Source organism: Parus major, chromosome 26 (assembly GCF_001522545.3).
Source record: "Parus major isolate Abel chromosome 26, Parus_major1.1, whole genome shotgun sequence".
In the NCBI taxonomy this organism is placed as follows: Eukaryota; Metazoa; Chordata; class Aves; order Passeriformes; family Paridae; genus Parus; species Parus major.
Window position 1 is genome coordinate 930,148 of NC_031795.1, and position 16,093 is coordinate 946,240.

The window sequence follows — 16,093 nt, forward strand, 5'->3', positions numbered from 1 at the left end:
CCCAAAGATTCATTATTACTGTCTGTTTCTGCCATTTATTTTATCTGGGATCCAAAGGTATCAGGACTCACCTGTGAAACATTCTAAATCATGCCTGGGATGCCAGAAATAGCAGCTTTCCACAGAGGACTCACCATGAAGACTAATGAGCACCTGAGCAGAGAGGATGCCAGCTCAGGGTGATCCTGCCTGACTGGAACTGTGTGCAAGAGCCCCTGTTGCTCTGGAGGTAGCCAGGGCAGGTGGGGACACCAGATCCACCAGTGCCTGAGCTTCTGGGCAGCTGATGGCACCATGGTGCCATGCACCAAAGGCCATGCTGGCATTTAGACACTTGCTGCTGGCCCTGCTGCTTCCTCCTGGCAGCCTTTCCTCTCCCACATCCTGTGCACACACAGTGCCTGAGGAAGTGCTGGTGCATACTGATTTCTCCAGCCTCACTGTGCTTGCAGCCACCAGCAATATGGTCACTGGTGTGCAGAGGCTGAACATCAGCAGCAGGTACTGCCCAGTCCTGCTCTGCCTCTGGGACTGGGGGCAGGAGCTGCTCTCTGTAGGTTCAGCAGAACTGCCATTGTGCACTGCTCTGGGATCAGCACAGCCACCACCTCTTGGGCTGCAACCAGGGGTCAACTCTACCCTGACTGTCACCAAACACCCAAAAGCCTCTCACCCAGCACAGAGAATCACTGGCACATTTTGTTTTTCAGTACAAAGGCCTGAGAATGGAGTTCAGTTTTCCCATCCAGAAAGCGAAAGAACTTTTTGTAGTGTCAGTATATATACCACAGCAAGACCAGGAAATGCACTGGTTCTATCTTGCTGCAGCAAGAGTGAACTGATGAAGAGCCAAAGTCACTCTGCCCTTGACATTCTACAAGGCAGATTCCCAAAAATATTGAGCACATATTGAAAAAAGCCTACATAATATCACAAGCCACTGCAGGACAACCTATGCTAAATATACTCAAGCAACTGTAATTAAAGGAATGATGAATTTGCAAAAGCTGATACTTTGGCCAAATGTTAATTACATACACTTTATTTATAAAAAAATTCCTTTCAGTTACTTTGTATGCAGAATGTGATTACCTTTAGCTGATCCAGCTGAAGCTTGTTAGCATTCTCACACACAATGAGCACGTTCTGCAGATCTACAGATGCTTCAATATACTGAAGGCAGAGCTGTTCCAGCCGAGAGAGCTTGAAGTTTAAGGCCAGTTTGTACACATCCATAATGAGTAACACATCCTGCACATGACCTGAAATTGCAAGAGGGAAAACTGCTGGAGAGCTCACAGAACAAAGAGAGGAATCCTTCTAAAAGTATTTTGATATCAACCAGAGCAATCAGAATTGTAGAATGGGCAGTGACTGGATATTAAAGAGAAAAAAAATCCATTCCTGGTTAGATAAAATCTGAGTCAATACTAGAAGAGAAGGTTTAAATTTGAAGCAAGCAAAAGCCAATCCAAAGTATTTTTTAGACAAAGATTTTGTGACAATCTGGATCACAATTTTTTGAAACCCTCCAAAGAAATTGACGTCTCTAAAATCCCTGACAAGCACCAGAGCTTGAGGCCAAATTTCTCACAGTGTCCAGCTGCCAGCAGCCCTGCTGGAGTCCTTGGCTTTTCCACAGCTCTGTTTCTAACAGACTCTTATGAAGGTGCTCTACTTCAGCCTGCACAGACCCACAGCCGGTCTACAAGGGCTGAAGTGAGAGAGAGGCAGAGGGAACTCTTGTAGGCCACTGCAATGGGGCTGCTGGGACACTAACTCGAGGAATAATCCCCCATGGCCTTTGCTTTCCTCACAGGAGATCTCTGCCCATCTGCTCTAACTGCTTTTTAATAGAGAAAAGCCCTCTCGTGTGTCACGTGCCTTCCCTGTGTCTAATTGGAAAATCCCATTTGATGAGCATGCCCAATTCCATTAGCTCAGCCTCTGGATGGCTCCCCAGGGTGCTGCTCTCTGAACTGAGAGGCACAACCAGGAATACAAATGGGCAGGGCAGGTCCCATGGAGGATCCCAGCAGAAGGAGGAGCACCAGGGAGAAGCTCTCATGGGCTGGGGAAGAGGGGCAGGCTGCCTGGGAAGTCTGTAACAATGGCAACAGCACAGGGGGCCAAGTCTTGCCTTGACCTGAGCCTGTCCCAAGGTGAGGGTACTGAGCACCAGTGAATGGCTGGGAGAGGGATCTGACAATGTCAGCAGAATCCAGGGAGCACTTTCCTCATCCCCAGTCAGCAGGATCATTCTCAGACAGGCATCCTCACAGGGAAAGCCTTGGCACAAATGGACACGTATTGCATTTTTCCTCAGAATCATCTGCAGAAAGGGACAAACTTGGGAGTGAATCTGAAGCAAAGTTCAGTGCTAGGACAGCTGTACCTCACTGTACTTCACTGTACATGGCTGCAGCTTCCCCAGCCCCAGCAGCTGGAGTTCTTCACTGTATCCAGACTCACTCCCATTGCCCAGGAACCCTCACCACTCACACAGCCAGCTCCTGGTTTCCCTGTGTGGGAGCTGCAAGTTCTCTGGCTATTCTCCATCCACAAATGTTTTTAACTCAGAGAACTTCAATGAATGCATCAAACAGATTTTTCCTTTCTTGAGGTATTCCTTCAGATTGGATTTTTAACAGGTGATAAATACTGGCTTGCACACCTTTCTGTGTGGGCTCAGTTTAAAATGGATCAAAAGAATTGATCAGAAAAAAAGAAATAAGCCAAGCCAAGATAAGATACATGTCCTTCCAAGCAGGATGCTGTGATGTTCAAAATACAATATTTTTGTTTGTTTGGGGTTTTTTACACCTTTTGGAATGATCAAGAACTTGTTCTTCCTTGATATTTGAAAAGAATTGGAAGGAAAAAAACCATGGTTAGTATTCTCTGATAAATATCTGGTTTTTGTTTAATCTCAGGTTAGTAATTAAGTGCTCAGAACAGGACTGATCACCTGTAAATGCTGGATCCTGCTATTTCCAAACACATTTTCCCCCCTCCCCTCCCTAGTGCCCTACCTTTGCGGGGATACTTTATCTTATCTGTGTACAGGAACTGCATGAGCACCTCAAAGGGCTGGGCCTCAGCCTCTCGGATGGGCACTTCCAGTAGTGGCTGCAGTCGGCACAGCTTGACATTCCCACCAATCCCATCCTTCTGGCACGTGGTGTGTCCCTCCTCTTCAATGTCTTGCTTTGATTTCTAATGAAACAGAAAAAACACCCAAACGTGGCTAAAGCCTGGGCCAGTTCACACAAGTTACCACCAAACCAGAGGATCCTTCTCCTTACTCCACATTTTTCAAGACCCAGGATCTCTTTTAGCTTCAGGATTATCTTCAAGATAACAAGGAATTCATATGTCTTAGACTTACTGTTCCATATCCTGGGACACACATGGATCAGAACACAAGTAAGCTCCTGGATACAGGCCAGAAGCAGGACACCAGAGCAAGGGAGGAATGAATTGCACTGAACTCACATTTCTGCCCACAGCAGAAACAACCCCGCTCTGAGAAGGAGAGACAGGTGGGAGTAGATTCCACAAACCCTGCCTGGCAAAGGCAGAGTACAAAGTACTACACAGAAGTATTTTAAAGCACTCTGGTACTCCAAGTTTCACTTTGACAGCCTTTTCCCACAGCCTTTCCAGTGGCAAAACAATTAACTGGGGGGCAGTGAGGCATCCACATCTTACTGCAGATTGTGTGCTATCACTTCCCCAAAAGCCATTAAATGTTTGCTGCTGAAAACCTGGAAGTAGTCAAAATTAATAGACAATGATCAGAGGCACCAGACTTTCACCTCTAGAAGAAGTAAAAAAATAAAAAGGTTAAGGGAACAGAGGCAGCTGAAACCCTCAGTATTGCTTTTCTTCCCTCTAATCTGTCTGATCTTGTGGGTCATCCCCATGACACAGCTTTTACCTCCCCCACAGGGAAGGGCACATAACCTCTCTGGGGCATTCCACAAGATTAGACCTCAGACAGCTATGAGAGCTTCCAAGAACCACATTGCCAAATCCAGATAACTGGATTAACTCTGGCTCCTCCACGTTACACTCCTGATACACATCCAGTAGCCTTCATTAATACTAATGATCCTCTTTATTTTACTTGCTCAAGAGCACCTTAGCATCAGACACTGCTCCCATCCTCCAGCTGTCTCAGCAGATACCACTTTTCTCCTGACAACCTTATTCCCAAACCTGGTCAGAATGAGCCTTACCTAGCTACAAGACTACTTTTCCAAAATACTCACCTGTTTCACCCTCTCCCTGGCTTGCATGATTTTCTTTTTCAGCCACTTGCAGCGAGCAGTGACGATGGCAGTGTGCCCTCGGACTCGCTCCTCCTTCTGCCAAAGGCAAAAATCACATTCAACTTTTATCACCAAATCACATGGTCATGGCAGATGGCAGAAGTCATAGAAACCTGGGCTTAACCCCAGGTTACAACACATTTCAAGTCAGTGTCAAAGGCAGCCTTACATCTGCTCTGCACACAGAGATGAAATTCAACACCTATTTCCCCAAAGGCTAATGGCAAACATCATTTGGGAAAGAGCCTGTGTCACATTCACTGAGTGGAAGCTGCTGTGTCATGTATAGTGCTTTTTATCCTTACATCTGATTTTCTGTTTAATTTTCCCTTTTCAAAACAACAGTATGGGTTTTGCTATTGTTTGCCATAATTGATTTCACCCATTGTTGAGGATCTGTTCTCTGAGCTTTGTAAAGCTTTTTCTAACTTTTTCTTTTTGCAAAAGAATGCAGGTAAGTTCAAATTTCTCATGTTTATCTTCAGAAAATCTGCTCTCTGTTAAATTTTTAAACTGTTTTCATTACTAGAGAACCATTCCCCTGTATTGCTTTTTCTCATTCTCTTATTTCAGTAATTAAAAATGGCTCTTGAAATGATAATGGGTTTGCAAAACACTCCACCTTCCTAGGAGGCAACTGGGACCTGGAAGTGCAGAGGTCATTGGTAAATTTTCATATTGCAACTCTATAAAACATGCTTTGATAAATTCAGGCTAAGTCAATGACTCACAGATCTTCTCAGTTTGAAAGCTTTTTCTCCATTGCAGCTTTAAAAATTTATCTGGATTAGCGAAATTTACTAAACCAGGCAGACAGTTCACCAGTGATTCATTCCCAGGATTTCTGGCACAACCACTGCACAATTTGCTTTTTCCCAGCAAACACACCACACACACAGTGACACCCCCACTGGCATCTGCCCAATAAATTCTACTCACCTCTCCCAAAACAAACTCCAAGTCACTGAACTGTCTGTTTTCCCACAGCCTTCCATAGTCTTCATGGAGAGTGCATTTAGGGTAACACGAAAACTAAAAAAATAAAACCCCACAGAAGACAGAATTCATTTCAGTGGCTACATAAACTTAAAATCTCAAATCATTCTGGAGCAGAGGAGCATGAGGTCAGATCTCCTCAGGGTCTGCAGCTTCCTCACAAGGGGCAATGGAGGGACAGCTTCAATCTCTTCTTGCTGTGAGCAGGAACAGCACCCAGGGAAGGGCTGGAGCTGTGCCAGGCCAGGCTCAGGCTGGAGATCAGGGAAAGGTTCTTCCCCCTGAGGGTGCTGGCACTGCCCAGGCTCCCCAGGGAATGGGCACAGCCCCGAGGCTGCCAGAGCTCCAGGAGTGTTTGGACAAGGCTCCCAGGGGTGCACAGGGTGGGATTGATGTGGTGTCTGTGAAAAGCCAGAGGTTGGACTTGATGATCCTCGTGGGTTCCTTCCAGCTCAGGAAGGATTCTATGATTCTGTCACCAAAAGCACCAAGGTTACATCTACTGTCACTGGATCTTCTTATTAACTCAGCCTCAGTGTAGCATGTAGAGCAGAATGTCACAAGCAAACCAAACACATGCAAGGTCTTCCCCCATGGTTAGGGTAAGGACAGATAACACAGTGTAACATGGAAGAATTGTGTCTCATCACAGCTTCCAGATACAAGGATTTGGAGGCTGGGAGTCTCACCTGCTCTCAGGACTTGTCTGAGGGTGCCATGCAATAAAAATAAACTTGAGTATATGTTGAATTTAATCTAGTGTGAGTATCCTGAATTTAAAATTTTCAATTCCCATAGTCCTGTGGGATGGGAGAGCTGCATGGAGATAAAACCAAAATACAAAACACTGCCCCAGAGCCCTGAACAAGACAGCACATGAAGAGGAACAGCCAATTTTAATGAAATAACATAGCAAATCCCATCTGCTACACTTTCCAATGATTTGTCAAAGTTGTCATGATCTCTGTAGGATTTCAGAAGGCACTAGAGGGCTTGACCTTACCAAAATGTCTGTCCAAATAACATTTCTCTGAAGATTTTAAAGACACACATTGACCTTTGAAAGTTGAATCTGAAATACAGAGGCTGCCTGTAGGAAGGCCATGGACTAAAAGCTGTGGAACTCATGGTGAGCTAAAGCAGACACTCCACAGAGAGGACTCATGTGGAACTGGTGTGGAAGTGAGTATGATTATCAGCAAATTACCTGGAATCTGTACATCTCTCCACTTCTGATGTTATTGTCCACCGTGCCACCAAAGATGTACATAGCATCTGAGATAACTGCTGCTGCATGGAAGAGTCTCCCACTGGGTAACTGGGGAAAGAAAATAGAGAATAAACAGAAAGAAAAGGACAAAAAAGGCAAGGTAATAAATAGAAGTCTATTCTTCTGCCAAGAAAAAGGGTCTACAACTAACAGATCAGTGGTGAAAAGGGAAAATCACAGAATATCTGAATTGGAAGGAACACACAGGGATTGTCAAGTCCAACTCTTCAGTGACTTGCCTGTAAAGGGACCAAATCCACAAGCTTGGCATTATGAGCAGTGAGTGTGGACCAAACTGGTGAAGCCTGGGGTCACACTCACACACACTCACACACACACAATCACACTCACACACACACAATCACACACACACACACACAAACACACTCACACACACACACACTCACATCCTCAGATTGCCATTTGCTGTACCTCAGGATTGTTTCCTAGCGTGTCTAGAACATATTGTCCAGTCACATTTAAGAACACCCACTGACTGCACCTTCTAATCAGAGTGGTACCTACACAGATCTATAGATCATGGCAGTTACAAGATGTATCATTTACAAAATTAAACCCAACATCATTTTCCACAGAAACCCCACACACACTTCTAGAAATAAGCAGATTCTGCAAATGTGATCAACATGCAAACTCAGTTTATTTGAAATGCTGTCAGGAACTTGAAAGGTGAATGATCATCTACCTCAGCAGGACTGAGCCCCAGGCCTGTGAGCACCCGCCTCCCCCACAGCTTGAAGGGCTGAGCCATCTGGCCAAGGCCTCAGGAATGTCCAATGCTGAACAGGAACCCGAGGCTGGAGCTGCTGGCAGAGCTGGCACCTCAGAGCCACAGCTCTGGTCTCCATCCTGCCAGCTCCACAGAGAGCAAAGCCCCCCACACTGCAGCTATTTATAGGGCAGAGGGATCACACCATCCCTGCAACACCTCAGAGCTGCAGCATTGGGTGATTCTTGAAGAGTCACTGTAAGCCAAAGCCACCCTGACCCTCCTGCAGAGGACAGACCAAAGCATTTTTACTCTTTTCTTCTGAGGCTACACAAAGGTGTGTGAACACATCAGCAAATCTCACTGAATGCTCACAGAAAGGCTTCAAGTGGTGAGAGAAACTTCTTTTTTTCCCCCTGGTCTGATCAGGCTTTTCATCTTCCAGGCAGTAAATCTCATTAAATCTTTGCCTACAAAATAAAAAGCCCTCTGGTATAAGAAATCTTTGCTTCTTGCACGTATTTATAGACACCACTCAAGTAAAGTCAAAGATGAAACAAGACTGTGTTTATCTAGAGAGGCAGATTTTCCAGGAAACCATGCTGACTGGCAGTTCCCATTCCCACCAATTCACCACGGTATCACACAACAGCCTCATTTAGCCTGGTACTCACCACACTTTCCATGACTTGTTCTTTTCCTCAAACTACGGTTTTTAAGGAGACAATCCCCCAGTCAGTAACTAGGACATGGGTATTTTTCTCAGATGTTCAAACCACAGATTTACTCACCTGAAAAGGCATATTTGCCTGTGCCAGTTTAACAAACCCTCTGGATTCCTCTGGATAAACAAGATGCCTTCTGTATCCAGCATGTTTCATGGATATTTTATCAAGGAAACTTCAGAGCTGGTTCTAATAAATACTGTGATGGGTTATGGAATAACACTGATCTCTTAGTACATTCCTGCTTGGACTCAGTTCCATACCCCTCCAAAAGAGGATGAGATTACTGTCAAATATCATCTATTTTCTATGGCCTCTGCTTGTTCTTTGCAGTAATCTCATTAACTAAATAAGATGTACTGATTGAAATAATCAACAGTATTATAATGGGTTAAAAATACATCTGTCACCTTCATCAACTGGAGCTCAACCTCATCCCAAAGTATGAAGTTTGCTTGCCAAGACCCATTCCCACACAGCTAGGCAGGCTGGTGTTAGCTGTACTGTAACATTTTTCTCACAACTAACTGCAACCACAAAAAGAACTGTTCTAGCAGAGCTCAAATGCAGCCCACCTGCTTTAGACTTATTCAGATCATTTTCCACATCTTTTTTTTTAAAATAAAGAAAATTTTAGTTTTGCTTTTAATTAAAATAATTCTCAAAATTCTCTAGTATTTAGTTTTTAAAAGCTGACATTTAATTTAACAACCATTTTTGGTTTTTTTTTCAATCAAAAATCCTTACAGCTTTGAAACAACTGGTGCCAGAAGGCAAATATGAACCACCCAAATATTTAACCAAGATGTACTTGCCAGTCACATCATATTCAACTCCAACAATTTCTATGGAACACTGTAATGATGATTTTTCTTTTGTAATGGTTGGTACTGACCAAGGAACCAGAGCTCTGCAGTTACTAATAACTTAAGCAATCAAACAACTTCACTTTCTAAATACACAGACCACATTTTTAAAGAGATAAATGTAAAACATGGAATGACAGCCTGGAACAGAAAAGGCCATGTCCAGTTCATCAAAACATTGTGCAGCTGAGAGTTTCAGGGTGTTTGTTTTACAAATCAGAGCAGCAGCATTCAGGCCAGCACCAACCCGCATGTGGAGATGGCAATGCTGCAAGTGGTGACATTTTGGTGTCACCCACATGGGGAACAATGCTCAGCCCTCCCAGGACCAAGGATGTGGCCACAGAAACTTTGTTTCTCTGCAAGGAAGGAGAGCTGAGTCCTCAAGAAAATATTCAGGAGGTAAAAAACAGTTAATAGAGCTCAGGAGCACAAACAGCTGGAGAGACATTCTGGTCCCCACATTCCTCATCCACCAATACCAGACACCCAGAACCTGCCCTATCTTGAATTTTTCACTGGGAAACCTCCCAAGCTGTCAAATCCAGCTGCTGAGAACACTCACCCGAGTTAGAGTTTATAAGAAACAGCTACAAAATACCATCTACCTTGCTAGCCAGGATGGTGAGAAAGGATGAGAGTAAATGGCTCAAATTGCAGCAGAGGAGGTTTAGGTTGGGTATTAGGAAACAGTTTCTCATGAGAGGGGTTGTAAACATTGTAAACAATGTAAACATTGGCACAGGCTGCTTGGGGCAGTGATACAGTCACCATTCCTGGAAGGGTTCAAAAGGTGCATGGTACTTGGGGATTTGGATTAGAGGTGAATGTGGCAGTGCTGGATGGATGACTGGATCTGATCACCTTGAAGGTCTTTTCCAACCCTAACAGTTCTGTAATTCTATGATTCTAATTTCATCTGCTGGCACAACTCCAAATGGTCCTATGTGAATCCAAAGGGATTTGTCTTTCTCATTCCTGGTGCATATAGGAATGTTAAAATCACAAAGAAGCACTGTCAATCTGAATGCATTTGTCAGCTCTAGATCGTCTCCATCAATGTGATCTCCTTACTTTATTAACAGTGCCTGACAGAAGAAATTCTGGATTCAATCCTGACACCTCCAATGATGGGAGCTGGCACTCCTCTCTGAGCTACATCACTCTGCTTCATCTCTTGGAGTGGTTTCTCTATTTAGGGTTAATGAGATTTGCATCTTGAGGATCTTTACAAGCTGGAATCTTTGCTTTCAAAAGCAGATCTCATCAGTCACCTTTGCTTCCCTTTCAGTACACCCTTCCACACTGCTGGCATGACTCAAGCCACCATTTTCAAAATAAAAGTATTTCACAAGTCTTTTTCTCCTCTCATTTCTTGTGCTCAGACTCACACTGCAGCCTGTCCAGACAGCACAAATCCAGTTTGTGCTGTGCATCAGAGCTAATTTGACTCCCAAAGCTGTGCATAAGAGTTGCCTCTCCCTGTGCCAGAGCACCCAGCAATCATTCAAGTAGGTGAGATTACAGCCCTGAGCATCAGCTCTGGGCCTGAGCACATATACTTTAAAATAAACTCAGTAATACCTGTGCAAACCCCTTCATAAACTCATTGATTTAAATTTTGATCTTACCAGGAACACATTCAGCTTTGCTTGAAGTCCTTAATAAATTAAGTAGAAGCAATGTAATGGAAAATTAAATAGTGAAAGAAGGAAAATGAATCATTTCCACTCAGGGGTCAATAGTAGCCTGCTGTATGCAATTTAGAACTTGCACATGCAGAGTCAACACTTAAATGGTTCTTGGATTACACCTTAAGTTAAATAGCTCATGATAAATTGCAAGGAGGGAAAAAAAGGTGCAGAAAAGAAAAGGCATATATGAAGGTGGAATTTCTCTCTCTCTCCTATAATAAATTTAATTTCCATTTTTGAAGCATTTTTCACTTTCAAGTCTTTTTTTATTTACCTGAGTCCTTGTTTAACTGTTGCTATGCTGAAATCTAAACCAAATACAACCCAAGATATTTTTAAACCCCATTCTCTTGAGGGCACAGTGGGAGCTTCCTCTGGGGCAGATACTCTGTCAGCCACTGCTGGGTAGGACACCTGGTTACAAGGTTTAAAAACAAAAGTATGTAAAATATAGATGGGAAGCATGAGAGACCAGACATGGAGCAGCAGTCCCCTGCAGCTGAAGTTCTGTGTATCCAGAATGTTCAGGGTCAGTCCAGAGAAAGCTCTGTGGTCTTGTTTGGAGCCCATCACTGTGATTGAACCATTAATATTTTAGCTGTGTAGATTTCTCAAGGTTTGTGTAGTGATAGAGACACAGAACAATGAAATCTTTTGCACTAGTTGCTTTTAGTCTGTCCTCTTCCTCCCAGTGCTCTTCACAAATCACAGAATCCGAGACTGGGTCAGGTTGGAAGGGACCTTAAAGCTCATCTTGTTCCAATCACTGCATGGCAGAGACACCTTTCATTATCTCAGATTGCTCCAAGCCATGTCCAGTTTGGCCATGGACACTTCTAGGTATGAAGATGAGAAGCTGAGGGGCTTTGCTCACTGCAAGCAGGCAAAACACAGACCACAAGCTAAGATGGTGAAGAGGGAATATCCATCAGCTATTCCCAAGCCTTCCACATTTTGTCTTGAAAAAACAGGGCAGATGGATCATCCCAAAGTGACAACCTGTGTTTTATGACACACCAGAAGAGGATGAAGTAAAGCCCCTTCTCAGCTGGGAGGATGGCAGCACACACAGAGCCATGGCCCTGCCCAGCTCTTCTGTATGGCTGGCAGAGCTGGGTCAGGGACAAAAATTCAACCTCCTTGTAGTGAGATTCACTCTCTTGGCTGTGAGGAATGCATTAACTATGCTATTATTGCAGGCTGTGACTGTTTGTGCTGTTGCAGTGCTTATCTTCTCTCTCTGACTCCTTTCTCAAAGCATTTGAATATGCTTCAGTGTTTTTGGTGACAGAAATGTCAACATTATGGGCAATACCAGGACATTGCAAAAATCAAATCCTCTGTAGTTGTTTCAAGGTTCTCCTTTCTTACTCTCAGCTCCTCAGAAGTCTTCTTATATTAACAGAAAAGATTTATAACTGTGTAAATGTTCATTTTTCTTACACTCAGATATGAATGAGCTGGTATTAAGGAAGGTAATTGTTGCACTGTACTCAGAAGCCAGTAATGATGTGCTCAGACTTCTTTCACAACTCAGGAACATCAATGAACCTCTCTATCCTTCAGTATCATTAAAAGCTCAAAGCCAAAATGAAATAGAAAGACCTAAAGCCATCAACAAACCAACCTGGTGAACCAACATGAAATAAAAGGTATAAAAAGTATTTATTTTTCTCTGAAACTGGAAGAAAACCATAAGCTACAACAGGTCCAAATGAGCTGTCACTACTGGGAAACTGGGAGCTGTTGATACCTGAGATGTTTCCACACTGTTACATCAGGCAACAGCATCAAACTCAAACAGATGGACAGACAGAGCTTTGGATAGTCTTTAGGTCCAAGGAGGTTTAAGGATTTAAAATGTTTTCCCATGCTGGGTGCAGACAATCTCTGCCTTCAGACAAAATTGGAACAGACACATGTTAGAGTGAACTTCAAGACATGCAGCTCTGCAAATGAAGAGAAGCAGGCAAATGATGAAGGATTTTACTGAGCTTTTCCATAGGCTGTTGTTCCTTTGTTGGGCCTTTCCTTAGGCTGCCATTCTTTTCAGATTATAGCAATGCAGTCATCCAATTTATCACTGCAGGTACCCAAGAGTAACCAAAGTGCTGTTTATAACCCAAAAAGTACCTGTTCATTTTAAAAATCTTGCCTGGTATGAACTTTGGGAACACAGCTAACCATGAGCCAGGCAACTGCACTGCTGTCCCAAGAAAGTTATGGAGAAAATCTTCCTGGAAGCTATTTCTACCACATGAATGAGGTGACTGGTACCAGTCAGAAAGGATTTACCGAGGGCAAATTTTTCCTGACTAACCTGATCATCCCCTTCTCAATGCTTCATGGGTTACAGGAGGGCACTGCACTCTCAGCAAGTCTATGCTTGATAGCAAATTGTCAGGAGGGGTTGAAATGCTGGAGGCTGATATTCCAAAGGACTTAGCCAGACTGGAAAATGGGCCAATGGATGCCTCAGGAAGTTCTGCCAAGTCCCAGCCCTGGGACAGTCATTCCTTAGAGGCTGGGGACTGGCTGTGCAGAACACAGTAGTGTAGAACACAGGTCTGGTGCAGAGGGTTCAGCAGCATCTTCTGGCAGCACAGCCAGCAGCCCCTCAGTTGTGCCAGCAGGCTCAGGGAAGGGACTTGTCCTCTTCTGCTCACTGTTTTCAAGTCCCCAGCTGAAGCACTCTGCCCAGTTCTGGGATCTCCAGTACAAAAAGGCACTGACCTACGTAAGTCCAGTGGAGGGACACCAACATCAAGATTGTGATCAAGGGCTGGAGCACAGAATGCATGAGAGAAGGCAAAGGAGGCTCCTTCCTGCAGGGAAGTCAGAGCTGCTCTTCAGAGAGGTGCCTGGTGGGAAGAGAGGAGCCAATAGACTCAAGTCAGCACAGGAAGTTCTTTCTTAATGTGAGAGGAAAATGTCTTTGATCATGATAGTGGACAAACACTGGATGGAAGCCAGTGAAGCTGTTGGATCTCTAACCCTGGACTGGAATAAAATGCCAGAGAAACCTGCCTCAACCAGACCTGTCTTAAGCATGTAGCTGGATTCAAACCTTGGAAGACCTTCCTGCTTTTGTGATTCTAAGATTTCTTCCTGTTATTTAACATACTGCAAGGCTGGGAGCTCAGCTGTGCTCTTGTTACAATGAAAATTTAATTTATATCTAAGGTGTAAATTTAGCTTTTACTTTTCCCCTCTGATGGTACAGACAAGAAAACAGGGAATAAAAGCTCTATCATAGACACACAGAATGAACCTCTTCAAAGGCTATTTCCACTCCTTTTCCCAGATGGGGTCAATAACACTTATTTTGCTCCTGAGAGAAAAAAATCCAGCCTGTTCTTAGAGGTTTCCACTTGTAGACTTCTCAAAATGTCTCATGAAACCTTCAACACCACACTAATATCAGAAAGCCAAAAATATTTTGTCTTCAGTTTACTTATTGAGATTGCCATAACTACATTGTCAACATAAATGCATCTATTGCAGCTTAACAAAGATGAAAGGCAGAGGATCACCTCTGCAAGCACCACTTCCTCATATGGAGCTGTTAATACAGAAAGAGACTGTCATGGATTGAAGCAGAAGATAGAAAGTTGAAGACCATGATGTAGAAACCTACAACTTAAAATAAATCACAGAATCACAGGATGATTTGGGTGGGTAGGGACCTTAAAGCTCATCTTGTTCCAATTGCTGCATGGCAGGGACACCTTTCATTATCCCAGGCTGCTCCAAGCCCCATCCAGCATGGCCTTGGAAACTTCCAGGGATGGGGCAGCCACAGCTTCTCTGGGCAACCTGTGCCAGGGCCTCAGCACCTTCATAGGGAAGAATTCCTTCCCATTATCCCATCTATCTTTGCCCTCAGGCAGTTGGAAGCCATTCCCCCTTGTCTTGGCACTACAGACCTTTGTCCAAAATCCCTCCCCAGCTCTCCTGGAGCCCCTTTAGGCACTGGAAGGGGCTCTGAGGACTCCCTGGATCCTTTTCCAGGTGAACAGCCCCAGCTCTCCCAGCCTGGCTCCAGAGCAGAGGGGCTCCAGCCCTCGGAGCAGCTCCGTGGCCTCCCCTGGACTCTCTCCAGCAGCTCCACGTCCTTCCTGTGCTGGAAGCCCAGGGCTGGAGGCAGCTCTGCAGGTGGGGTCTCACCTGAGTGGGGCACAGGGGCAGAATCCCCCCTGCCCTGCTGCCCATGCTGGGGGATCAGCCCAGCACACAGTGTGGGGTTCTGGGTTAAATCACCACATACAGAAGTGAAGTCACAGTAACAAAAGCTTGTTGCAGTATCTCCTCTGGTTATGATATGTGATAGGCAACAGAGACATCCTCTGCAATTGTGCTCTACACTGAGGATGAGATTGTTCCATTTGGCATTCACTGGAGAACACAGAATGGAAACCAGAAGGTAAATCCATTAACAATGACATCCAAACACATGGCAGCAGAACCACAAAGGTCAGAGTATGAGGCTATCTGTAACTTATTTACAGCTATAATAATAGTAAATGTTATTTCCTTTAAAATTGTTTTAGTATGTATCAGTTGCAATTTAAAGAGCAATGTTAATCTATAATTCATAAGAGAGGATGAGGCAGTTTGAAGAACAAGCCAAAGTCCAGCCAAATCCAATGAACTCATCACAAAATATCATATATTGAAATCTGACAACAGCTGACAGAAATCCAGTGACCAACCATTTGCTTCTCTTTGGCATGTGGCGTGCATTCAAAAATCCAAATACCATAATAGAATTTTTGGGCTCTTAATCTGACTTCCTGAATAAACCAACTGAAATTTAGACTTTCTTTGAGAAAAACTTTTTTTTTTTTAGAAAATATCAAATCCTGGTTTAAGTGTATTGAAGATTTTACAAAAAAAAAAAAAAAAATCTGATAAAATGTTCCAATAAATAATTATTCTCATTCTTTAAAATTTGTAAACATTTGTTTTCCTTTCTTTTTCAGTCTAGATATTTCTAGTTTCAATTTGAAGTGGGTGGATCTTGTTTTATCTTTCACTGATAGATTAAAAACTCTCTGCTCCCCAGGTAAGCCAGAGAAGATTTAATTTCCAACATCTAAAAGAGACTTCACTTCATAGTTGGCCACTGCACATCCCATCTTCAATCATTCTTCCTGAACAACCTCCCTGGTTTGTGAACACAACATGGGGAGATGTTATACTGGAAGATCTATCTAATGAACACAAGGATCATGTATTTATGTCATTTAATAACACAACACTGTGTCAGCTTCTAGAACCAAGAATATCACAACACCTCCAGTCATTTCAGACCACCAGGAGCTCTCTTAGCTCCCCTCAAGAATTGGGAATTGAAGTCATTGTTCCCAGGGGGGCTGTAAGGGGAACCATGAAGCCCAGACCACACACTCTGTTCATAAATGTATCCTACAGCCAAACTGAAACACGGACTTTTTGCACTCACCTTAAGAAGAAATC

The 16,093-nt window shown here is 43.7% G+C and overlaps 1 protein-coding gene across 1 annotated transcript in view; it reads right to left on the bottom strand.

Annotated features, from left to right (window-relative positions):
* The window catches only part of LZTR1 (leucine zipper like transcription regulator 1), a 34,967-nt gene that overhangs the window by 8,109 nt on the left and 10,765 nt on the right, over positions 1-16,093 (bottom strand). The window contains exons 10-14 of the mRNA XM_015650715.2: positions 6,538-6,648; positions 5,274-5,366; positions 4,275-4,370; positions 3,033-3,216; positions 1,093-1,262 (exon numbers count right to left, since the gene is read on the bottom strand). Coding sequence (XP_015506201.1) covers positions 1,093-1,262; positions 3,033-3,216; positions 4,275-4,370; positions 5,274-5,366; positions 6,538-6,648 — 654 coding nt within the window. The remainder of the gene's footprint in view (positions 1-1,092; positions 1,263-3,032; positions 3,217-4,274; positions 4,371-5,273; positions 5,367-6,537; positions 6,649-16,093) is intronic.